Source organism: Staurois parvus, unplaced genomic scaffold, assembly GCF_062004578.1.
Source record: "Staurois parvus isolate SC_StPar_1 unplaced genomic scaffold, SC_StPar_1.0 ptg000102l, whole genome shotgun sequence".
Lineage (NCBI taxonomy): Eukaryota > Metazoa > Chordata > Amphibia > Anura > Ranidae > Staurois > Staurois parvus.
The window spans coordinates 3,177,281-3,203,472 of NW_028317898.1; the positions used below are offsets into that span (position 1 = coordinate 3,177,281).

Here is a 26,192-nt window from a genome sequence, read left to right on the forward strand (position 1 = left end):
GGATATTCAGTGGGATGGATACAGTGGAGGAGAATTAGAACCCCTGCCAGTTTTTATTGCTAATAAATAGGTACAATGGTTTACACCATAGAAATATGCCAACTCATTAAGGCTTGGTTCACACCACTGCGGCCTGAAAGCCACACAACTTACAGTGCGACTTTGCCAGGCGATTTCCTGCCGATTTGCTGGTGACTCAATGCAACTTGAGTGTAACTTTGATACGACTTGATGCACTACTTTCATGCCATGCGACTTTGCCTAGGTAATCTTCCTGTAATGTCGGATCCAAATCACATCAGTATAGATGAGCATCTGACTTGGAGGCAACGTCCATTAAAGTCTATGGGCACAAGTCGGATAGAAGTCGCCATGAAGTAGTACAGGAACCATTTTGTCGGAGTCGGAGAGACTTTAGTAGTGCTAATTAAAGCAGAGTTCAACCCAAAGGTGGAAGTTCCACTTTAATGCTTTGTCCCCCGCACCCCATTAAGGATTGGCACCTTTGGGGAGCGGGGTGGGGGGGAGCAGGTAATCGAATTTGACAGGTACCCGCTCCTACTTCAGAAGCAGAAATTGTCATCCCTCCCCGTAGTTTTCTGGGACACGTGACAAGCCTCAGAAGACTATGGTGCCATTCACAAAGCGTAGAGCTTCTCGCACATGCGCAGTTGGCACCCGGGTGTGAAGCCGAAAGCTGATATAACCGGGTGCCCGCACTAAAGATGCCGGCGCCAGGGAGAGAGGGCACCGCTGGACTGAGGGACAGGTAAGTGGCTGTATTTTAAAAGTCAGCAGGTACAGTTTTTGTAGCTGCTGACTTCTTTTTTTTTTTTTTTTCCAGTTGGAACTCCACTTTAAGACTGCTGTGAATGTATTAATACAAAAGAAAAAGGTGACTAGAATACCAGTCAAAGAGAAACTGCTTTCACAGGACACACATGGGGTATCAAAAACAACTATGTTAAAATAAGTAAATACAAAATATATTTATAACTGTCAAATATTGAATGTAAATAGCATAAAACAATTGCACACATACATAAATACCCTTCTTCTACAACGTTGTCTTTTTATTGGTGGAAGAATGGTATTCATATGTGTGTGTAATATTCGATACTATTTTCATTTAATGTTTGACATTTATAAAGATATTTTGTACTTGCTTACAGCTGAACTCCAGGATTATCAGTTTATCATTTTCAGATCCTTTCTCCAGCAACTGTAAAAACACTTATAAAGTTGAAATCAATATAGCTTACTTTTTTTGTAATCCTTGATTTTCAGGACCCTGTGATGTCATCTTGCTATAGAAAAAAATCCCTGCTTTCACTCTCTGAGAGGAGGACTTTCTACATTTCCACATGTCACATCCATGGTGGTTTAAAGAACTATCCTGCCCATGATGCAATGCAAGAAGCAGGAAGTCATGGGGGGGGTGCAGGCACAGCTGTGGCTGTGCTGACGGTGGGATGGGGGCTGAGCTGATCATGGAGAGTTCTGAGCTATGGGTGGAGGTGGGGTTAAGAGAAGAACAGGGCTGGGTTTGAGCTGAGGGCAGAGCTGTGATGCATATGAGTGGGAGGTATAGACCGGGAGTCTGACACTCCCAAGACCCATCCTTTACACTGACACAGAACTACAATGAGGAAGGTACAAGACCGATGAATTTGGGAATAGAGGAAACAGCAGCCACCGGTCTTATAGAACCGAAATCACAGGGAAGGAAGCCTGTGATTTAAATAATGCACTTTCATTTTCTCTTAAACTGCATGGAGTACATGTCTGCTCAAGGCAGGAAAGTACCTGCAGCAACATAGAAAATGTTTCTGCCTGGAGTTCTGCTTTAAAGTATAACTAAAGGAAAACTTTTTTTTGTTTTAGAGAGGTGCTGTTTGTGCCCTCATTACTCATCCTCTCTTTTTGTCCTGTTTACCATTATCATTCAAAGTGAAATGAAAAGAAATTAAAAGAAAATCCCAAATTTTTGTCCCCAGAAAAGAAGAGGGGAAATTTTCCAATGGGGACAATAGTTCTGGTGATCTGGGGGACCCCAAGGGATTCCCTTAATTTGCAAGGATTTCCTCTCACTTCTTGTTTTGGCTATGGGACGGGAAGTGAACCAAAATCTCCCCAATGGGGGAAAAAAAACCTTACAGGTGCTCTAACCCTCCATTACTCTAACCAAAATGAAAAAGAAAATTTTACCTTTAGTTACACTTTCAAGAAGCCTTTCTTAACCTTTTCAACATACAGGCACCCTTGATACATTACTGTGATGGTCAGTGGGAAGAATGCTCCTTCCTTACACTTGTTGTCACTGGGAAGAACAACCCCTTTATAGATTGATAAAACGATCAATGATGTCAGTGGGAACTTGTCAGTGGGAAGATATCTCTAAAACTAATTGTGAAAAAGTAAAGTATCCCCAAGACATATGACACATACAGTGCACAGCATAAATGAGAACACCCCAACAGATTTGTCAGAAAACCTTTACTTTCCTTCCAGGGTCAACATTTTTTATGAGACACTATACTATGAAATACTCCCACAAATGCGGGCCATTGATGGCAAACACGAATTGTTATTTTGCACACACAAAAAAAGTATTTCTTCCTAACAAATTCATTCAAGACCGTGTTGCAAAAATGAATACACCCCAATGAAAGTCTCAGGAGCAAAGCTACATTTTAGATAACAAAATTCTAATTAACAAGAATTCAACTACAGGTAAGTCTAATTATTCTCAAAACAGGTGTCCAGCAGACAGTTTATTTTAAAAGGGCATTACTTAACAAAGAAAAACCCTTCCCATTACATGCTGTCAGCAATTACACCACATAGAAGAGAAATGTCACAAGGCCTGAGAAAGAAAAACATTTATTTACACAATAAAGGTGAAGGCTACAAGAAGATCAGCAATGCTTTATTTAGTCAGAATACTGTAGCAAAAGTGATACAAAAATTTAACAAAGATGGAACTGCAACCTATCTTATTGAGATGTCCAGGCCGTCCATGGAAGTTAACACTTCGACAGGAGCGTCTTCTGATGATAATGGCTAAAGAAAATCACCATGCAAGTTCACTGCAGTTAGCCAAAGAAGAAAGCCAAACTGAGGTGATTTTCTCTTGTGACACAATATGGTGTACACTGGAGAGGAGTGGCATGCATGGATATTGTCCATGAAGGAAGCCTCTCCTAAAGCCAATGCACAAAAAAGCCCGCCTAGAATTTGCCAGGGCTCATGCTGAAAAAGAACAAGACTACTGGGACTCTTTACCCTGGAGTGATAAGACCAAGATATGTTTTTTGAACTGAAGGCTTCAAAACTGTATGGTGTTGAAAAGGTGAGAAGTACCAAGAAAAATGCATGGTTCCTACAGTGAAACATGGTGGTGGCAGTGTCCTTCTGTGAGCCTGCATACGTGCTGCTGGTGTTGGGGAGCTACATTTCATTGGTGGTATTGTGAATTCACAGATGTACTGCACTATATTGAAAGAGAAGATGCTACCGTCACTCCATGCCCTTGGTCGTGTCCAGCATGACAATGATCCAAAACACACATCTATGGCCACTTTTTCTGAAGAAGAAAAGGGTGAAAGTGATTCAGTGGCCATGTATGTCTCCTGATCTGAACCCAGTCGAACACTTATGGGGAATTCTGAAGAGACATGTTAAGTATCCCTCTCCATCCAGCATTGAGGCTCTAAAAGAGGTCGTTCTTGAAGAATGGAAAAAGATAGATGTCGCAATATGTCGCCAACTTGTTCATTCATTACCTAGAAAACATGGTGCTGTCCTTACAAATCATGGAGGTCATACAAATACTACATGTAGTAGTTTTTATTGTGGGGTGTATTCATTTTTTCATCAACTAATTTGAGTAAAACTGAAGATTTTGTCATCTAAGTTATATTATTAACCTTACTTTCATGTAATCAGCTAAACAAATGTTCTATAAAACGCAGTTTTGTCAAAACTCTGAACTTGTTCTTTCAGTTGATTGAGATATTGATTAAAATCTTACTTTTCAAAAGGGGTGTACCCATTTATGCTGAGCACCGTAAATACCAACAAAAAACACAACATTGTAGAAGAAGCGTATTTATTTATGGTGGGGATTTTTTATACTATTTTCATTCAATATTTGACATTTATAAAGATATTTTGTATTTACATAATTGAAGTTAGTTGTTTTTGCTTTAGTTATACTATAAGTAAATGAACCCCAATGATTTCCATATTTAGGTTTCTATGCATTACTGTTGAGAGAACATAATCAAAAAGGTAGTTACTACTCAAAATTGGCTATTATATTTTTACATTCCTTAAATACTGCATGCCTGGACCACTACTTAATTACCACATGCATTTAATTATTTATTTCCTTTTGTGAATTGCCTTTACGCGGTATTTACTGAGCATTTTGCAGTAAATACTGCAAAACGGCATAGTGAATTGACAATTTCAGGATCATATGTGATATTTAGGGAAAATGTGTCTGCACACCTAAATACTGCATTTGATCTGCTTTAGTGAATAGAGCCCACTGTGTTTTTGGTTTGTGGTGCTCAGATACAGCATTGTTCTGCTTTAAAGTATTACTAAACCCACAACAGTAAAATCAGTCTGTATATGCAGTAAAGCAAGCTTGTTATACTCACTGTGGAATCTAAGGGGTTAATTCTCTGCATTGTGTAAAAAGGATGTTTGATCCTGTCTTCTTTGTCCCTCCTCTTGTTGAAATGGCCACCTGATACAGACTGAATTCGTAGTCACATGCACATGCTCCGTTTGGTGTTGCTAGAGAGGTTTTTTTTTTTCTTGGGAGAGTTCATGTGATCAGCACAGGGCCAATCAGCACTGTCCAAACAGATTGTTAAGGTTTTCACATTCTCCTAGAGCAGAAAGAAAACTCCTCCTACAAGCTTTAACCAGTGCTCTGCTGAAGTCACAAGACTGCTCTAGCTGCTGATGAGGAAAGGTGTTTAGCAGTTTATATTTACAAAAATATTACATTTCCATGTTGTGTGTACTGTGGGAGAGTGGATAAAGTGAATGTAGGGTCCGTGGCTTAGTATCACTAAGATTGTAAATAGGCTGTGGGAATGTGGAAGTAAAAGGTTTTAATGTTTTTTGTAAGGCCATTCATGAGTTCGCTGGAAATATATAGTTGTATGTATATTCTGTGAGGTCTCCATATTGTAAGATTTTTTCTCTTGGAAATAAAAAGTACCTCTGCAAAAAAAAGGTGACCATCTTTTGTAAGGGATATTTTGTAATTATGCAAAGGAAATGAATAAATACATTTTAGAGCCTCCAGTAAATAATATTTAGCCTTCATAAAATGTAGCTATTATAACTATCACAATATTAGCATAGACTGCTAACAACATTCCAACTACCAAAATATATTACCTGTTTAGATTATCCCCATAAAAATATCTGAGCCTTATTAGGGCTCATTCACATGATTCGCGTAGGGCTGTATACAGACAGAACTCCTTGTTTTTCTGCTCTCAGGAGTCACAGTTGTTCAAGTATAGCCATGGTTAGTACTGTTATGCTCTGTAATGTTGTACTGTGTAATGTATATACATATACTATATCAGTGCATTTTTTTAATGTGTACAAAAACCAACAAACCAAGCTAGGAACCAAGCTTGAGTGCTGGTTCACACTGATGCGGTGTGGAATTTGCACCGGTTTCTGTGCGATTCCAGCACCGCATCAAAATCACACCCCGTTCATGCGAATCGCTGCAGGTATATATATTGTCAACAACACCCCGAAATTGGTTCACAAAACGCAGTGCGATGTGCAGAATCAGATCGCATGGGTGTTCATTCTAGTGCAGACAAAAAAAGGGTCCTGCACGATTTTGGTGAGGATGCGGTGCGAATCACTTTCGATGTGCAGTGTGAACCGGCACTGAGCCATCTTCTCCCGATGCTGTTTTTTACATACTGGATGGTAGAAAATAAAGTTCTTGGTTGAAAAACATCTTAATATGCTGAGTTTAAGTATAAGTGATTATAAATAATGCACGTCCTATACGACTCCTCTAGTATGGGTGAGCATCTAATAACCTGTCTATGTTATAATGCATCTGTAGGGAATTCCATCCCATCAGATGAATCGAAGTGGCTATTTGAATTGATAGTAAACTATTTACAATAAGAAACAGCAGGAGTTATTGTAACTCCCTCTTCATTGGCCTACCTAATCACAGGCTATACCTTCTTAATTCTAGCATGAATGCTGCTGCCAGACTCATCCACCTTACTAACTGTTCCATATCTGCCATCGCTCTCTGCCAAGCCCTCCATTTGCTTCCCATTGCCCAATGAATAAAATTCAAAACATTACCAGTAACATATAAAATCATTTATAACTCTGTCCTAAATGACATCACCAATCTTGTCTCCAAATATCACGCAAACCGTCCTCTCCACTCCTCCCACGCCCTCCTGCTCTCTAGCTCCCTTGTCTCCTTCTCCCATGCTTGTCTCCTGGACTTCTCCAGAGCCTCCCCATCCTCTGGAATTCTCTAACCCAATCTATCAGACTATCGCCTACTCTACCCACTTTTAGGCAATCTCTGAAAACCTACCTCTTCAGGGAAGCCTATCCCGTCTTCAGCTAATAACGCAATCTTCTATTCCTCCTACCAGTCCATCCCCCACAGTTATTACCTTTTGTACCACCAAGGAGCAGGGCCCTCCTAAACCTCTTGTATTGAACTGTATTGTTGCTGTATTGTCTCCCTTTATATTGTAAAGCGCTGAGCAAACTGTTTGCGCTATATAAATCCTGTATAATAATAATAATAAGTTCTTTTTTTTTTTGTGTGATTTATTACCATGACATGTATAATAACCTGGATAACTAAAACCCTTCATAGGGAGCTGTAAAAAGCACATTTCCTTTTAATTTTTTTACAGAAGCTGGGGCTGTGTATTCCCTCTTTCACTGTCTCCTGTAGTCCTTGCGTTTGAATAGTGTTGGAGAAGTTCTCCAGTGCTCTCAGGATACATTGCCTGTGAGAAGCAGTGATCGGTGACGCTAAAACTTCTTGTTTTGTACTCTGTCTAGATCCATGTAATCATGGAATATCTGCCATTTTGTTGGCTGCATTTATGAATTGTTAGGCAAATTTCCCCAACTACCACAGCACATAAAACAAGTTTATGGATGCTCTGCCATCCTTGATCTTTTTTAACTGTTCAATCATTTGTGTAGGTGATATCTGCTGCATAAAGATAAGCCAATCTAGGTGTTGATGGACAGGTGATCATTGACATAAGTTTGCCTTGTCTGACTACTGTTCATACATTTAAATTCAGTCAATACAGAAAAGAAGCAGTACTTATTCAGTGGCAGTGTGTAAGCGTATTACTCATAATGGAAGTAAATAACCAACAAAGATATAACCCATCCACATTTATGCCACCTGTCAACTCTAGTCTCTAAGTAATTAAAATAGAAGTACAATGTCTACATGTCCATCAAGCTACCAAAACGTAAAGGGGAAACATATTGATTGATTGATTTACGTTTACATGTTTCAAACTGTATATATATATATATATATATATATATATATTGCCAAAAGTATTGGGCCTCCTGCCTTTACATGCACATGATTTTTAATGTCATACCAGTCTTAATCCGTAGGGTTCAATATTGAGTTGGCCCACCCTTTGCAGCTATAGCAGCTTCGACTCTTCTGGGAAGGCTGTTCACAAGGTTTAGGAGTGTGTCTATGAGAATGTCTGACCATTCTTCCAGAAGCGCATTTGTGAGGTCAGGCACTGATTTCAGACCAGAAGGCCTGGCACAAAGTCTCCACTGTAATTCATCCCAAAGGTGTTCTATTGGGTTGAGGTCAGGACTCTGTGCAGGCCAGTCAACTTCCTCCACCCCAAACTCAGTCATCCATGTCTTTATGGACCTTGCTTTGTGCATTGGTGCGCAGTCATGTTGGAACAGGAAGAGGCCATCATGAAATTGTCCAAAATGTCTTGATATGCTGATGCCTTAAGAGTTCCCTTCAGTGGAACTAAGGGGACAAGCCCAACCCCTGAAAAAAAACCACACACCATAATCTCCCCTCCACCAAACTTTATACTTGGCAAGTACCGCTCTCCCGCCAACCACCAAACGCAGACACATCCATCGGATTGCCAGACAGAGAAGCGTGATTCACCACTCCAGAGAACACGTTTCCACTGTTCTAGAGTGGAGTGGCGGCATGCTTTACACCACTGCATCCAACGCTTTGCACTTGCACTTGGTGATGTAAGACTAGGATGCAGCTGCTCTGCCATGGAAACCTATTCCATGAGGCTCTGTATGCACTGTTATGCTAATCTGAAGGCCACACAAACTTTGGAGGTCTTTAGCTATTGACTCTGCAGACAGTTGGTGACGTCTGTGCACTGTGCGCTTCAGCATGTGCTGACCCCACTCTTTAATTTTACGTGGCCTACCACTTCATGGTTGAGTTGCTGTTGTTCCCAGTTGCTTCCACTTTGTTACAATACCACTAACAGTTGACCGTGGAATATTTAGTAGCAAGGCAATTTCATGGATGGACATATTGCACAGTTGGCAACCTATCACGGTACCACGCTTGAATTCACTGAGCTCCTGAGAGCGACCCATTCTTTCACATTTGTCTGTAGAAGCAGTCTGCATGCCTAGGTGCTTGAAACTGAAGCCCCCTCTTTGGTAAATTGAAACTTATCAACACTGAACCTTATATAGTCTTAGCCATCACCAATTTTAATATGAGGTAAATATGGACAGATTGATCAGACTAGTGAAAGCCTTTTTGAGTAAAGTAGTAAGAGTACAAATCTGCATATTAAATAGATATGTGTAATTGAACATATGTTGCCTTTACTTCCTGCTAGAACCGTGCTGGAATACCTTGTTTATTTTCTGTAAAGAAGAAATATTACTGTCTACAGTACGAGACATTTGTCTGTCAGTTCTGTACTTTCTTTTATCACATGGAGGAAGAGCTGTAACTTAGTCCTGAAGGCAGGTGAAGTCTGTTATCACTGACTGTTCATTTCCATCTGACCGAATTCCTTTCGTCTTTATTAGACCTGCAAGGATGGGCCTAAAGTATAAAGTATTGCATTTTTGTATAAAAATTCTTTATTTATTAAAAAGTAAACAATTCATCTTCTACCATTAGGTGGAGCTCCAGTCTCTTTTAACATGTTTTTTAGGTTAAATAGTAAAAGTGATATAATAATTAATTTATGTATAAAAGTACTTATGTATTAAAAAAATAATTTCATTCAACCAGGTAAGCACTTAAAAATACATCTGCGAATGTTAATGGAAAGCAAAGTAACCCTACAAACTTTTATCAGACACTCTACAATGCTTAATTATACCTTAAGAGATTGTTTATGCATGTGGTTGGGGGCCGTAAAAACAAAAAAACAAAAATTAATGGTTTCGCCCATCCAAGCAAGTGAGGTGGGTGGAGGAATCCTCCCCGCTATGCTATTGTATTCTGAAAGCCAGACCTTCTGCTGTTAGAATACACTGATCAGCTCTGCAGCTTGGCAAAATTTTTTCTAGCAAGCCCGTTTGCGAAAAGTTGATTATCTCACGAATGGGGACGACCACAGATGGATAGAGATTCGGCCAGTCCCTTGATCCATCTATGGCCAGCTTAAATGGTTAGAACGTATATATTACAGCAATTGGATGTGCTTGCCTCTCAGCTAGGATAATATCTGCATGGAGTTGGCATGCTGTTCCCCTGCTTGTGTAAGTTGCCTCTCACACTCCAAAGATATGCTGGTAGGTTAAAGGACTCCTGCCTAAATTGGCCCTAGTATGTTTGTACAAATTGGCTTAGTGCTTTCATGTTCTTCATTCTTATCCCAAGCCCAAGCTATTGAGGAGGGTTGAGGAAAGACCTAGATACCTATCTTGTAAAAAATGTGCCAAGAAAATTCGACAGAAAATACTTTTAAACATATCAGGCATGGTGCCCAGAGAGCTGGCCTACAGGATCACTGAGAGTGGGAAATGACTGAACAGATATTTATTTATTTATTTCAGGTACTTATATAGCGCCGTCAATTTACGCAACGCTTTACACACATTTATATTGTACATTCACATTAGTCCCTACCCTTCAAGGGCGTACAATCCAAAGGATATACAGAAAGAAGCCCGCTCATATACTTATGTTTCTTTGTAATGAAGATTTCTTTTGCTCTGTGGTATATTTCTCTAATCTGTGAATTCCCCAAATCTTTAAGTCAATAAAGATATTACTCTCCAGATACGGTTGAACATTAAATAAAATTATGAATAAATGTGCCATTGTTTAAACACCTAGATTTCCAAACTTATGATTAAACTGTAAAATATAGATAAAAATAATTACTATTTCCATGAACAACTGGCAGCGACAGATGTTCACTTCTACAGTCCTCTGCAGATTTGGTCGTTAATGGAAAAATAGCTCTTTAATGAAAAAGGGATTTTAAAAAATCTTTTTATTGGACGTTCAAATCAGATTGGCAAAAAAGAGGTGAAGATGACGTGAATCTTCAATCTTCTAGTTACTCATCCTATATCCACTTTAACCTTTAATTTAGTAAGCTTTGGAGGGTGAAGGAGGTCACAGCTTTGGTCTTTGGGGGTCTGTCTGTGGCAGACACAAATATCACTTCTTTTAAGAGGGAAGTAACATAATAATGGTGTCATGCTTTGCCCTCTAGTGCTCAGTAGCAATAGATATAGATTCTAGGGTAACTAACTAATCATTGTCATAATGTGATTAAACGACAAAGTAATGTGTAGTTGATTGGAAGAACTGTGACTGTTGAAACTTTGCAAAAATAAATAAATAAAAACAATATATATATATATATATATATATATATATATATTTACTGCAGGTACTTATATAGTGCCATCAATTTATACTCACATTCATGTACTTGACCAGCATGTGTTTGGAGTGTGGAAGGAAACCCACACAGGCACAGGGAGGAAATGCAAGCTTCAGGCGGGTAGTTCTGTGTGGATGAGATTTGAACCGATGAACTAGTGTTGCTAGGTGGAAGTGCTAACCACTTAGCCACTGTGCTGCACATACACCTTTATATATATATATATATATATATATATATATATGTACATATATACATCTAAACTCCTCGAGCGCCTAGTCTACAACCGCCTATGCTCTCACCTCAACGACAACAACCTCCTCGATCCCCTACAGTCCGGCTTCCGTCCCCTACACTCCACCGAAACTGCCTTACTCAAACTCTCCAACGACCTGCTAACTGCCAACGCTAATGGCCACTATTCAGTGCTCCTACTCCTTGACCTCTCTGCGGCCTTCGACACAGTCGACCACCCCCTCCTCCTCAAAAAACTACACTCCCTCGGCCTCAGAGATTCTGCTCTCTCCTGGCTCTCATCCTACCTGTCACAACGCTCCTTCAGCGTTACCTATAATGCTACCACCTCCTCCTCACTCCCCCTCTCTGTTGGGGTCCCTCAAGGCTCTGTCCTCGGGCCCCTTCTCTTCTCCATCTATACCTCCTCCCTTGGCCAACTCATACACTCTCACGGCTTCAACTACCACCTCTATGCCGACGACACACAGATCTATCTCTCAACCCCCCACCTCACCCCTTCGGTCTTCTCCCGAATCACACACCTACTGAGCGACATATCAGACTGGATGTCGCTCCACTTCCTTAAATTGAACCTCTCCAAAACCGAGTTTCTTGTCTTCCCCCCAGCCCGGACACCACCCCCCATTGACTTCTCCGTCACATCCAACAACGCTACCAACAAACCCGCCCTGCAGGCCCGAGTACTTGGTGTCATTCTGGACTCCAACCTATCCTTTCAACCCCAAGTCCAATCTTTAACAAACTCGTGCAGACTCCACCTCCGCAACATCGCCAAAATACGCACGTTCCTAACCCCAGAAACCACTAAACAGCTCATCCACTCCCTCATCATATCACGACTCGACTACTGCAACTCCCTCCTCACTGGCCTGCCTCGCCGCTGGCTATCCCCGCTTCAGTCGATCCTGAATACGGCTGCCAGACTCATTCACCTTTCCAACTGCTCTGTATCCGCCACCCCCCTCTGCCAATCCCTCCACTGGCTTCCGATTGCGCAACGGATCAAATTCAAAATCCTAACGCTAACGTACAAAGCTGTCCACCATACTGCCCCGAACTACATCACTGACCTAATACCCAAGTACCGCCCAGCACGCACACTCCGCTCCTCACAAGACCTCCTTCTCTCTAGTTCCCTGGTCTCCTCCTCCCATGCCCGCCTCCAGGACTTCTCCAGGGTGTCACCCATCCTCTGGAACTCCCTGCCCCAACCCATCAGATTATCACCTACTCTCCTCTCCTTTAGGCGCACCCTGAAAACCCATCTCTTCAGGGAAGCCTACCCCACCCCCTGTTAACTTGCCGACCTCCTCCACTCTTTCTACCACTCCATCCCCCACAGCTATCTCCTCCTGTGCCACCATCCCCTCCCTCCTAGATTGTAAGCTCGAAAGAGCAGGGCCCTCAATCCCCTCATGTTTTGCATTGTATTGGTATTGTTCTGTCACATGTTCTGTCCCCCTTTGTAATGTACAGCGCTGAGCGAACTATTGGCGCTTTATAAATACTGTATAATAATAATAATAATAATAATACACAGAGAGATATAGAGCGAGAGAGAGAGAGAGATCTCCAAATGCACTTACTGTAAATCTCACAAATACTTCTCTCAGGTTCAGCATCCCATCCTCATGACATATCTTCTACACATACACAAAGGAATTAGTTCATCCTGGCATTTAAGGCATGCTATCTTCTAAAGAAAATTATGAAAGAAACGTAAGAAGCTTTTTTTTTGCAGAAGAGACATAGTAACTAATTTACTAAAGGAGTTGAGAACCTTCACTCAACAAACTATGAATACTAATGCCAATCATTCAGTCATGTGAACAGAAAATCCCTGTTCACTTTGAATACTCCATCATGTGCAGATGTTTTATAGATGATGGGATAATTGAAGATAATTGAATTCATACAATTTTTTAAAGTAGGTTCTTGACACCTTTAGTAAATCAGCCCAACAGTATGTCTCTTCTGCAATAAAAACCCTTTCTGCTCACAATTTGTTTTTTGCAGAAAAAGTTTCACTTTAAGGTCACAAGAGGGATAGGGCACCTAAAGTAAAATTCACATATTATTTCTTCTCTGATAATCCCTATAGATACATTTGCATCTAGAACTTGTAAGAATATGGTTCATCAGTTTTCTAGGGGATTTACGGGACCCAGGTGTGGTAAGCCTAATACACCGTCTAGTGGTTTCAGCCGTATTCATATGACAGTATAAATAAGGGATTTTACAGGATTCTAGACTGACACAAACTCTGGCAGGTCCAGTTGATATGATATATTGTAGCTGAATTATTCATAAATCTCAGGGATATAGTTGAGATTGATGGTTTAAAATTCCAAAGTTTTTCAGGTATGAGATATCAGCGTATTTTTGTTCTATATACATTTTCATTTTCTAATGTACATAACAGACTGTTATAGTCAGTTTGTCCATATGATTTGTCTTATCTTATATACACTCAGGCCTTTGAAATATACCAATCTGGAAATGCCCAGTGTTTTGTTTTAATGAAGAAGATTGGATCTGTAGATTGTGAACCTATTTACAGCAGTTTGTGAGCAGAATGTGGTGGGTTTATGCAAGAAATACAGAGATTTACTGGATGGCTGTCATTTTTATAATACACAATTGTCATACATAAACTAAAGAAGTCACCTTGTAGTTCTGTGCTCTGACTGTGCTCACAGCCTTGGAGATTTATATGCAACATCTCTGTGCCTTGTAATATGCTTCAAGTAGAACAGAAAGGGAGCATGATCCTCGTATAAAGCCAGCTGGAAGAGAAAAGCCAGCATTGGAGATATAGCCAGCATCAGTATTCTCAGTGGCATTAATTGTTCTGTATGTGTGATGGAAAAATAGACTCTTCGGAAGTCCAATGGTCAACTCTTGGAAAATGAATTGAATATCAATTAATAATGTGACCTGCAAATATCCTCCTAACTCCAAACATGCACACATAGTATAAGTTGTGAATATGATATAGGTTTTGAAATGGGTGATGAGTTTAAAGGTGAACTTTAGCCAAATATAAAAGACACAACTGAATACAATTATTTATTCAATAAGAAATGATTACATTTATTTCCTAAACACAATAATGTAAAATGCCTGAATGTTCGTTGTTTTTAGCCCCATGCAATCCCTTACACACATGGCTCCCATCCAACTGTCCATCATTTGGAGGGTTTGTTCCACTTTTGAAACCAAATGCCTCTGCCTGTTTCCTCCTCAGCTGTCTCTCTTTTTGGTATGATATTCAGAGCCACAGGGGTTGCGCTTTGAAATGCGTAAGCCAAATTGGATGCTGAAAGGTCTTCCCATGCTACAAGCTAAATGTTGTGGATTTGGTAAAAGTCACATCTTGATTTTTTTGTATGCCTGTTGACTTTATGTATTTGTGAGTTTGTTATTTGCTTTTATTCATCAATAAAGTATGTATGATGGTAATGCGCTATGCTGGTGCACTCTATTTTGTTGTTTTATAGTGACAGATATAAAGCAGGTGAATGTTCTCCCTGCATATTCTAGCAATCCTGCTGTTGGTAAATTATCAGGATCACAAGTGTTGGTAAGTTCACTGGCCTGAATTACTAAAATGAAAGTTTTCAGAAGCAGTAATATTTAAGACAAAAGTAATCTTTTCCTTTTTCTGTAAGTAGACAGGATTTTTGTAGATAGCATATCCTAGCAGTGGGATCCTTTTTTGTGAGCAGCTTTTTTTTGTCATCATAATAACTATAGAATTTTGTGTAAATTGTCATTGTTCCATTGTGTCCAGGTTACATCTTACAGAGACAGAACCACAGATGTGTTAGTACTACATTAACATTGCAGCAAGGTTCAAAAGGACGACATTTTCCATAGAGAGGGAGGCAAGATCATGCTGTGGCACTTGAGTGTTAAAATAGAAAGAGTTCACAAAGTCACAAAGTCTAACTTTATTGAACGGATAGTAAATGTTAGACAAGGAATCCCAGCGGACGTGTTTGATAACTGTAAAGTAAAATAGTATAAAAGCACGGTTGTGTCTGTAAAAGCTCTATAGCCTGAAAGGAAAAGCAGATCTTTCTTAGGTCCTCTGTTTTCACCAAAATAGGGCACGGGAAAGGGACAGCCTATACTAGCTATGTATGCTCTGGGGGGGGCATCTCATGGTTGCACAACCCCTGCTACTCCATTTTAGCAGGCTTATTTTGGAAGTCTGGATATTAAGTAGCTATCATAGTTCATGAGCTTTATCAAAATCTCTTTTCAGATTGAAGGCTAAGAATTTGGTCTTCTAAAAACTGTACTGCATTCTATAATAAATGTAAAACCCAGCAGAGAAAACATGTTTGCCTGGTAAAAATGTTCTTTGGGTGTACAAAGTTCTTAATTCATGTGTAGAGACTTCACCATTGGCGTTCCGAGTGGAAATTAAAAGGCATTAGGTAATTCACATTGATGGCATCCAACCAAGTGGAGGTATCAGTTTTCATTGGAGGATTCTTTCTGCAGTTACTGTTTAGAGTTGTATTTCTTATGAGCAAAGTACTGAGGGAAGACGCTTTTAGAGTACACGATGCCCCAATCTGAAGAGGGTAGCAAAGCCATGAGTGAACCCCTGGCACCATGGATTTTATCAAGTGTACAAGCCACCTCGTGTTCAGTCAAGACATCTTTCTATTTCTCTATAGCACTTGAGCACTGATATTTCATTTGTTTTAAATCCAAGTATTACCCAGTAATTGCTGTCTCTATTTCTAAAGAATTGGATTGTACTACACAAATTGGGGGATCTCTTAAACAAAACACCCAGAATCCATTGCTGTATCCAGCCCTATTTTATGCTGTCATTGATAGGAAGAGCCACATGCAGCGCTAAGTTTTCAATTGTTTATATATATATATATATATATATATATATATATTTTTTTTTTTTTTTTTTTTTTTTTTTTTTACTCCATTATGACATGTAATTAGTTCAAAAGTGAACAGTGCTTCGCAGAATTAATTTAGGCTTTGTGGCATAAAGTATCTAACTTTAAATAGCTGTCTTGAATTCAAACTCCTTGTCTCCTCTGTTGTATGCAATTTTGCAATGTTTATCCAAACATTAGGTCCGACAATGTGTATGAATATTGTGCTGTATACCTACCTAGATGTACTGTTTTCATAAAATGTTTAGGTTTCTGACTGCCCTGAGAGAATCTTGGAGGCTAAAATTGCTGTCCTTTCAGGACAAATGTGAAGAAAAGGACTTCTGATTTTTTTTTTCTGGCCTGAGATCTGAGAACTTGTTTTGGTTCAGTGAAACCAGGCAACTAGAATTTTGCCTGGTTTCAAAAATGGCAGCCCAGTATTTCTTCTAAGGCTTGTTTTCTTTACCTTTCAGTTTTGCAGACTATGGACCTTAGATAACAACCTGACATTTAGGTATAATCAAACCAATGGAAGAGATCTTTTTGACTAGATGCAGGCATGAACTACTTAGGTCACTTGAGCATTCACATTTCTGGCTACGGGGGAGGAAACAGAAGGGAGCATGGAAGAGTCACTACCAGCACCAACTTATCTCCAGGAGAACAATATGGATTGGACAAAGTTATCTCTCTTATACAGTGCATTCTTCTCATTGCAACATGGTCAGCCGGCTTTATCTGCCTCTATCATCTGGTCTTCTCAGTCTGTCTGTGGTCACCTTTGGAGGCCATCTTGTATCAAACAGTACTTTAAATCCCCCAAGAGCAGGCCTCCCAACCCTCTTGTTTTTTAATTGCATTGTAACTATACTGTCTCTCTTTGTTTTGTAAAGTGTTGCACAAACCGTGCTATACAAATCTTGTAATAATAATAAAGGAATTGTAGTGAGGTTGCACAGACCAACTAACTAATTGTCTGTATTCAAACAGAATCCGTCACCAAAAGCCCTCTGTAATAGTGTGAATTTTCACCCTTGTTACAATAGTGCTTCCTTTCCTTTGATGGTTTACTTTTTACTATTTCTCGTATTCTCCTTCTTTCTGAGCAGTAGTGTCAGTTCAAGTATCAGGCTGTGGGTCTTAGCACTTTGCCTGCTGACAGGAAAACTGAAGGCTTTGTTAATTGGCAGCTTTGCTCCCTTCTGGCAGCCCTTACAGGGTATTAATTATCAGTTCTGAGGTCTGGCATGGGACAGGTGAACCTGCATAGGGGCTTTATGGATTAACAATAGACTGTCATTTATGCTGCAACAAGAAGACGCTACAAGAAAAAGCACACTCCATGTATAAAAGATATGTATAAAAGTCAAAGTGGTTTACATATATGCAGTGAAGTGACCAGCCTCAGGTGATACACAGAGATGAAACAAATCCTACTATATAAGTTGCACCTGTTTATCAACAGCCATTTGTCTGCTACATCCATTCAAAGTGCAGAATTTACACAGGATCTCTCAGCTCAGAAAAGCAGGTGGTGGGGAGCTGAAATTACATCAGCGAAGAGATCTCTGGGAGCCGATTGAAGGTATGGGGTACCTCCCCCCTTCACACAGCTCACTGGAACAGAACTGAGGCTGTCAATCTGCTGGAGGTCCCTCCCCTTTCACCATTTTTCAGGTGTCAGAAAACTCCTCAGAAACGACTCATGCAGATACCAGAGGAATGAAGCTGCATATGAAAATGACACTTAAAGCTTTTAATTGAGACAAGTACACACTATAGAGCAGTGGTACTCAACCTTCCTAATGCCACGACCCTTTAATACAGTTCCTCCTGTTGTGGTGACCCCCAACCATAAAATTATTTACCCAGTAATTATAATTCATGAAGTGTCGTTTTACCTCCAATACTGCTGCTTTCAACACAGTAGCTGCTTTTAACAGAGTAGCTGCTTTCAACACAGCAGCTGCTTTCTACACAGTAGCTGCTCTTTACACATCGGAAATATGTGTTTTCCAATGGTCTCAGGCGACCCCTATGAAAGGGTTGTTCGACCCCCAAAGGGGTCACGACCCACAGGTTGAGAACCACTGCTATAGAGGGATATGATTTGTTTATATTTCATGTCTGAGGTTTACAACCACTTTAATGGTTGAGGGTTAGGTTATTTAAAATGCTCTTTGTTGGCAGTTCTCTTTAATGCCTATCACCAGTATTGTGGTGCCAGTCTCAGGGAACCCCTGCTAAGAATGTTCCTTACACATGTGGTCATTGGAAAGAATTCCCCATTTACAGATAGCTTACATGATCAGTGGTGTCAGTGGGAACCTATCTGAGAGGCAGAAATTTCTCATTGCTTAATCAACCTCCAGTAACCTCTGGAGGAGCCCTAGGGTTCCATGGAACCCTGGTTGAGAAACTCTGCATTACCCCCTGGTCACATCAAGTCCAACTTTGAAATTTCAAAGTCAGGTGAGATGCCAAATTCAGGTGCGATTTGCAAGACATATGACACAGATGTCTATGCAAATTGTACCAAAAGTAGTACATGTACTACTTTAGAAATCGGTGCTGCTCTGACCAACTCGGACGCGCACCAATTTGACCTCTCTAATTGCCTACAATAGGGTGTGACTTGGCATACGATTTGCAACTCTCATGGCATGAAAATTGCATGCCAAGTCACACCCAATGTGACCGGAGTGTAATTGTGTTCCCAAGTAGAACTATAGTCATTTCTGTTTTCATTTTGGGTAGAGGAAGGGAGGGTTAGAACCTCTGTCAGTTTTTTTTTGTGCCATCTGTGTCTCATTGGGGAGATTTCCCTTCACTGCCTGCCCCAAAGCTGGAACAAGAAGTGAGAGGAAATCCCTGCAAATTAAGGACCCCGCCACCACCAGGTCACAGGAACTAGTGTCCCAATTGTCTCCTCTATTCCTGCACTGGGGACAACCCAAAATGTGGAATTTTCATTTATTTTCACTTTCAATAAGAATGGTAAACAGGACAAATGGAAAAGGTTAAATCTCCTTAACAGGTGCAGAGGTAGCAATAAAACGCTGACAGTCTAATCCATTTCCACTCTGTATAAAACTTAAAAAAAAAGTTTTGTCTTTAGTTATACTTTAATTAATTCTACTTTTTTTTTTTCAATAGGTGTTCCTTCTGGACCTCGTAATGTTATCTCTATAGTGAATGAGACGTCAATCACATTGGAATGGCACCCCCCACGTGAAACCGGAGGCAGGGATGACGTCACCTACAACATTATCTGCAAGAAGTGCCGCTCTGACCGGAGGAGTTGTTCACGGTGTGATGATAATGTAGATTTTGTTCCCCGACAAATGGGACTAACAGACACCCGTGTCTTCATCAGCAATTTATGGGCTCACACACCATATACATTTGAGATCCAGGCTGTAAATGGAGTAACCAATAAAAGCCCATTCCCTCCCCAACATGTGTCCGTCAATATTACCACCAACCAAGCAGGTGAGTCTCTTTGCTAAATTGCAGTCTTTATTCACTTTATATATTTACTTGCTTTACTTCTCAGAAAAGGCTACCACCGATTATATATATATATTTTTTTTGTATAAAGAGTCTAAAGTATGAAAAAGCCTATTATCAGACAATAGCGAAATAGCCATACAGTGTGTGATTTATGTCTTAATATTTACTGTTTAATGAAATAACAAAAGGTCAGTGGCTGTTTTTGTAAGCTCATTCACATAAGTGCAGTAATAACATCCTGGCTTCATAGGCTCTTGAACTTGGATTGCTCACACATGCGGTAGGAAAGCAGGGACCAGAATGGCATGTATATATTGGTAGGGACCAGCGGTGACATGGCAAGTCTGGAAAGTGATAGCTATAAGATTGTATTGCTTAATGACGCTAAGGAGGTTTCTTCATTTTATTTATATGCTTTATGTGTGAGCCTCCATGAAGTGACTGCTTTGCATCTTCAGAGTGGTTACTGTATATGTAGGACAGTAAAACCACACTACTGTTTCAACCTGTCCTTAGTCCATGTAATATTGTGTAGTCCACACCATGTCCATTTTCCCAGATTCCAGTTGGGGTTATTTTGCTCATGTAAGAAGAAACCAACAAATAGAAGTTTATGTAAAAACAGCCACAAACCTTAGATTTTAGGAAATTATTCTCATTGTCAAACGCATGTTAATTGTTAGAAAGATCCTTTGATCTATATCTGTTAAAGCAGCATTAAACCCAAAACTAAAAATGTATCACATTTAGCTTTTTCCCTCAGTTGTCACCTGGTGATATGGCCAGTAACACACCTCCGGTATTAGTGACACACCACTCTGGAGGAATGAGCACAGGAGGCACAGCAGACAGCACCAATGTCAGTGGGGGGGGGGGGGGGGTTAAATGTATTAGCAGATTTAGCACACTAACAAATTGAAGCCAAACTCCAGCTCACATTTACAGCAAACAGTATTTTTCTTTTTGGGATAAAGGTTTTGCATGACTAAATAAAAGATTATCATTCTGTTCACCCGTGCCAGTATTAAGTAGTTTGTCTCATCCAAAACTGATATATTCTGCTGGAGAGCTGAAAAGGCTGTGCTTTTAAAAAACCACAGACTTGCTGGCTGGTTCACAAAAATAGATGAAAATACAAGAAAGCCTAAACAGAGGAAACTAATACAGCCATCACGTGCAAGAATTGGTAAGCTGCAATATAAAAATGTTTGCTTTTGGGTTTAATACCACTTTAAGGCTGGCTTCACACCTATGAGTTAGAGTAACATAGCACGCAGTAACTGACACCACTATATGCATTGGGGATTATTTACTAAAAACTGACATTTAGCTTGTTCAAATAAGCTTTAACATAAAAACCTAGAAGATGATTGGTTTCTATGTAGAGTTGCACCAGATTTTGAGTGCACCAGTTTTAGTAAATCTACCCCATTGTGTTACTATTCATTCAGACTGATACCCAGGGGCGGACTGACAACTCATGGGGCCCCTGTGTCTTTGCCCAAACTCAAAAAAGCCTATGAAAAAGGTATCAGGGGCATCTCATGGGGCCCCCTACTGACCCCGGGCCCTCGGGCAGTGCCCGAGTTTCCAAATAATCAGTCCGCCCCTGCTGATACCCCAATCCACAACTACAGTAGGAGATGGCACACCTGTGCTGTGAGAGATAAATTCTAACAATAAATGTAATTTTACTATGCTAATATCAGTAAAGGAATTTATTTTGACAAGCTTGCAAAGATAGATAATCTAAGTGTAAAATAAAAGCACACATTCTTACCTTCCCTAGGGAAAATGAAGGGTCCCTATAGTAGTGTTCATGTAATCAAAACACTTGGCTTTTGTCCAATTTCAGTTGATGGGGAGGATAATTAGCTTTAAAGTGGAACTTTAAGTACTAAATAAAAATGGGCGAACAGGCAGGGGTTTTAATGCAGACAAGAGATGCTTTGTCTGCATTAAAGTCACCTACCTGTCTGTCCGCTCCTGTATAGTGAGCTGTGCTTGTGCAGCTCACTGTAGAAATTTGGCAGTACTGAAGCCGATGGAGCTCCTGCGCATGTGTGGGACACCATCCACCCCCCCAGCCAATGAAAGCAGCCGGCATTCAATACCCAGAAGCCAGCCATTCAAAGATGTCACCAGCCGTCAGGGAGCTCCTAAATCTTGCATCGCAGTGATCATGTGAGTAAAGGACTAAGCCATAAATACCACATTATAGCCACAAGATGGAGCAGATAAATACTTATTTCATATGATCGTAAGCTCCATCTAACGCAGTATTTTGTAATGGAAATGTTGAAGTTGATCAAAACACGTTTTCTGTACACCTGGCTGTCCCCACCGCAGACAGACAAGCTGGTACTGCATAGTACCAATCAGTGGAGCCAAATGTTACAGGCGCTGCTAAGCAATGTTAATCTAAGTTTGGTCTGGTTACTACAATGTTGGTTAATTGTGTGTAAAGTGGTCTCACAGTTCCCCACGAGAGTGCTTCCAGCAACTGTTCTGTGTGGAAGGAGCTCGGGAGAATTTTTTGAGAAAGCAGAAATGACAGACATGTTAGAGGTCTCTCCGTTTGGTGTGATGGGGAGAATTCTGAGGTGCGGCTGAGCAATGGTTGGTACATGGCGCAGATACTGTCTCACACGCTAGACCTCATGGGAAGGAAGGGCCCAGAATAGACGCAGCACCAGTGGAGATGCTTTCTGTCACTCACAAAGAGATAAAAGTTAATGTACCCAGAGACGCCATGGGAGAAAGCGCTAAAAGTATTGGTTACTGTAACAATGTAATGTGTACACCAGTCTACATTATTGCAGTAAGAAATGGTTTGGGCTTGGATCAGTGTAATTTATTAGGACAGCTACCCATGGAGCGTTGGACAACAGGTGAGGTGGAGCTTTGCGATGGTCCCATAGGTCATAGTCTCTTGCCTGTGTGTGGTCCCTCCTCAGGTCTAATCCTAACAACCACTGAGAAACAAAGTAGTGATACTGGAATTTGGGATCTAATATTGATTGGTGTGGTTAACAATGATTTGGTTGCCATGGGTAGCCAGACAGAGGTTTTTGAACCTGAAAGACCTAAAGTGAAGTGTAAAACTGGTAGAGATGAGAGAAAAGTTGATTCTTCATCAGAGGCAGATTCCCTACAAGATCCAGAAGGTGACTTGAAAGGCAGTATTGAGGAAGGCAGAGTTACCCCAGGAAAAGAGAATAAGCCAAGGGACTCCAAGAGAAGAGGGAGAAGGCTGAGAATAAGGAACTGTAGGATCCCATTGAGATTCAGGGTAGGGCGTACCTGGAAGCATACCTGAAATAAGGGTTGGGCCTACATGGCTGATGGCCAGCACCGAGCTGTCCCAACTGCAATGGCGGGTGCAGGTGTTCCGCCCTCCGGATCGAAACAAAGGGGGGGGGGTATGTGACAGTGTGAGGCTCTGTCACTGTAGAAATGGGTTTAAAAAGGACACAGGACTCTAAAACAGTCAGTCTGAGAGGCCCCAGAAAATGTTTTGCAAGCAGAGAAAGCTATGTTTTAGGCTTTCCCTGGATTTGGCAGGTCTGTAATGAGGCTGTAAGTTTGAAGGCTCCAAAGAGTATTTGGTGGGATGGAGTCTTCAGTCTTGTGTCCAGATTTTTCAGAAGTTCTGCAGGGTGTGTGTGTGTGTGTGTCCGGGTGCACACACTTGTTATAAGGCAGATCTGAGCAAAACTCAAAAGTGGTGGAGGTGGAATAGCAGTTGTTATTGCTACAAGCCTAAAGACAGAGATCTGTCAGGAGAGCTGGAAGCTCCTGGTGGAGACTACAACCCTTGTGAGGGGGGTTCTGGGCCTAAGGACTGGGAAAGTCTGGCCAGCTACGAGAGTCTGGGAGACCAAGAAAAGGTCTGGGAGGCTGAGCAAGCTGCAGAGGTCAGTGAGTCTAAGAGGCTGGAGGGAATCCCTGAGTCTCTAGAGGAAGCAAGCTGAGGAACAAGGAAAACTCTGTCAAGAGGCCATGTGGGGCCTGAACAAAAAGGAGCTGTTACCTAGGCTGAGAGAGCCTGAATAGCCAGTGGCCTGGGAGACCAAGCTAAGCAGAGGTACTGCTAACCAGAGAGCCAGGTGGCTTAGCATTCTATTGTGTATTATTTTGAGTGAAGTTAAAACCCCCTGCATAGGAAACCTTGTGTTGAAAGGACTTTTTAGTTAGTGATTAAAAGTGGGCTACCAGGCCCTTAAGTTTAGTTCCTATCCTGCGTGAACTCACTAAAAAAACGCATCTACCGTTGAGCTAAGCATCCCGATATCACAATATATATAGTATATATACAGTATGTGTATAGGAGCTGAAAAGACACAGCAAAGTAAAGAATTCTAAAAATTGTAAAATCTACGGACAGAAAGGTAAGTATTATAAATAAGAAAATATGGGAGCTGCTGCTACTTTACGCAGGTTCTATAGCTGTCATCTGTAATTTGCCTCACTGATGTAAAATAGGTATGTATGTATTAGGCATCCCTACACTTTATTGACTGCATGCTTGCAGAAAGATGTAAAGCCAGGAGGAGGATTATAGCCCCAGAGTCATTTAAAAACAAGTCAGCAATGCCACTCTCCATATTTTATCCTCACAGGTTCACTTTAATTGAGAAAATGAACAGCAAATATTTGCAAGTATAAGGGTGAGCTTGTGTTTTATATGATTCATTGTGTGCGTGTTAAGTCCACACTTAATTTATATAGTCTCCAGTAACTGCATTAAACCCTCATCAGGTAATTGACAGGTTTTGAGAGATTATGAATATGTGACTGTTGTTGGATTCCAGCCAGAGATCTGTGCAGAGCCCAGAGAAGCTCGTAGCAATGAAGCACGCGTCTTCTCTGCTCTCCTTCACCTTCAGCCTATCAGCTGCTTATCTCCCCTGTCATGTTTTTCAGTCCAGCATCCATCCATATTATCTAGGACTTTGTCGTCTCTTCATATTTTTATTTGTGTTACATACATAACTGGTTTCAATATCCATTAATACACATGCATTTATCAGGAGCACTCAAAGCACCTCAGTGTTGCCATTTATCTGTTTTATATCATGAAATTGCTTCAGATTCACACAGATTGTAAGCTTCATTCCAGACATCCATTCCTTAATGAACTCTCTCTGTCCTCAGACTGTCCATTTCATTCAAGATCATCATGCCGCTCTAATGTCCTTCACTCACAATGTCTTGGAAGATATAATGCAGATCTACTTATAGGGGGATTTCAAACTTTTTAAAATCCTTTCAGCTTCAAAATCCTTCATTGTAGCAACATCAAGGGGACCTGTCACTTCTAGCTCCATGGCTTTATTGGAAATGCAATCTCATAGTTCACCTTCAGTGCCACCTGTTGGTGAATCTTATGTTGCTGCCTGGCCGGTTAGTTAAAAGGAATCAGGCAGAAGTTATAGTGGTTTTGTACAAATGTTCTTTTTTGATCATTTGTGGTCAAGACTATAAAGTATATTTTAGTTCAATAAATATAACTGTTGTTATAGTATTTTGTATTTTTGTCATTTTTCACATTTTTACTAATCTAGTTAAAGCCAATTCAAAAATTATGTTGTTTACAAACCCCAAAAACACAAGCTGTCATTTGTACACAGCTGAAACTCGCAGTGGTTACTTATTGCAGTGGCTCATCCCTTACTGGATGGTTCAGGCTATAGTTTTATATTTAATAAAAGTATGGGTGTTTCCTTTGCTGACCACCTGAAAATGTTAAAATGTAGTCCGCTGTAGTTTCTTCTTTTTGGGGTCCCCAAGGTGGGTTATGCCATAATGTAGTAGTATACACAGCATACTAGCACATTATGGCACACTTACCTGTCAAACCAAGCCCTCCAGTGCTGCTCTGTGATCAATTCAGAAGGTCCCAGGCGCTTCCATTTTTGGTCTTCCTTCCAGGTTCTGTGTCTTCAGTTGCTTGAATGGCTGGACTGCAAAAACATCACTTCCATGCATGCAGATGGGAGTTACATTGTAGCGGCACAGACCGGGGGCCGTAAATGTTCACTGAGATGCGCATGAGCGTCTCAGTGTACATCACGGCTGACAGACAGGAGTATGTATTTATGACAGAAGAGACTGATTGGGGCTGTTCTGTCATACATACCCTGCCTGTCAACAACTTTTAACAATACTGACTTTACCACCGCTTTAATTACCTGGATGTCTCTGATTTCAATGTTTTCTCTTTCGCTTACCTGGGAAGAATATGCAGCAGATGAAGGCAGACTGAAATAAAAAATCCTTATATCTATTTTTGTTCTGTATAAATGAGTCAGGCAGAGTTAAAGCCATTGAACCAAAATAACAGCTTAGCAGCTAGCATTTTCAGACGGAAAGGCCAGCAATGGTTTGAGAAGATTTGTTTGCAGCAATACACATCAGTAGAGTGCCACATTTTAGCCATATTTAAAAAACAATGTAAAAGAGCAAAAGTTAGTGCAGATTGATATGGAGGCATTATGCTAATGCTTTGTGGTGGAGACATTAGGTTGTGTGGTGGAAACATTAGGGTATGTAGTTGAGACAT

The 26,192-nt window shown here is 40.6% G+C and overlaps 1 protein-coding gene across 7 annotated transcripts in view; it reads left to right on the forward strand.

Moving 5' to 3' along the window:
• EPHB1 (EPH receptor B1) overlaps positions 1 to 26,192 on the forward strand; it is a 380,977-nt gene that overhangs the window by 268,834 nt on the left and 85,951 nt on the right. For all 7 annotated transcript variants that reach the window (XM_089671247.1, XM_089671241.1, XM_089671245.1 and 4 more), the window contains exon 5: positions 19,271 to 19,606. In XM_089671247.1, the coding sequence (XP_089527373.1) occupies positions 19,271 to 19,606 (336 nt within the window). The remainder of the gene's footprint in view (positions 1 to 19,270; positions 19,607 to 26,192) is intronic.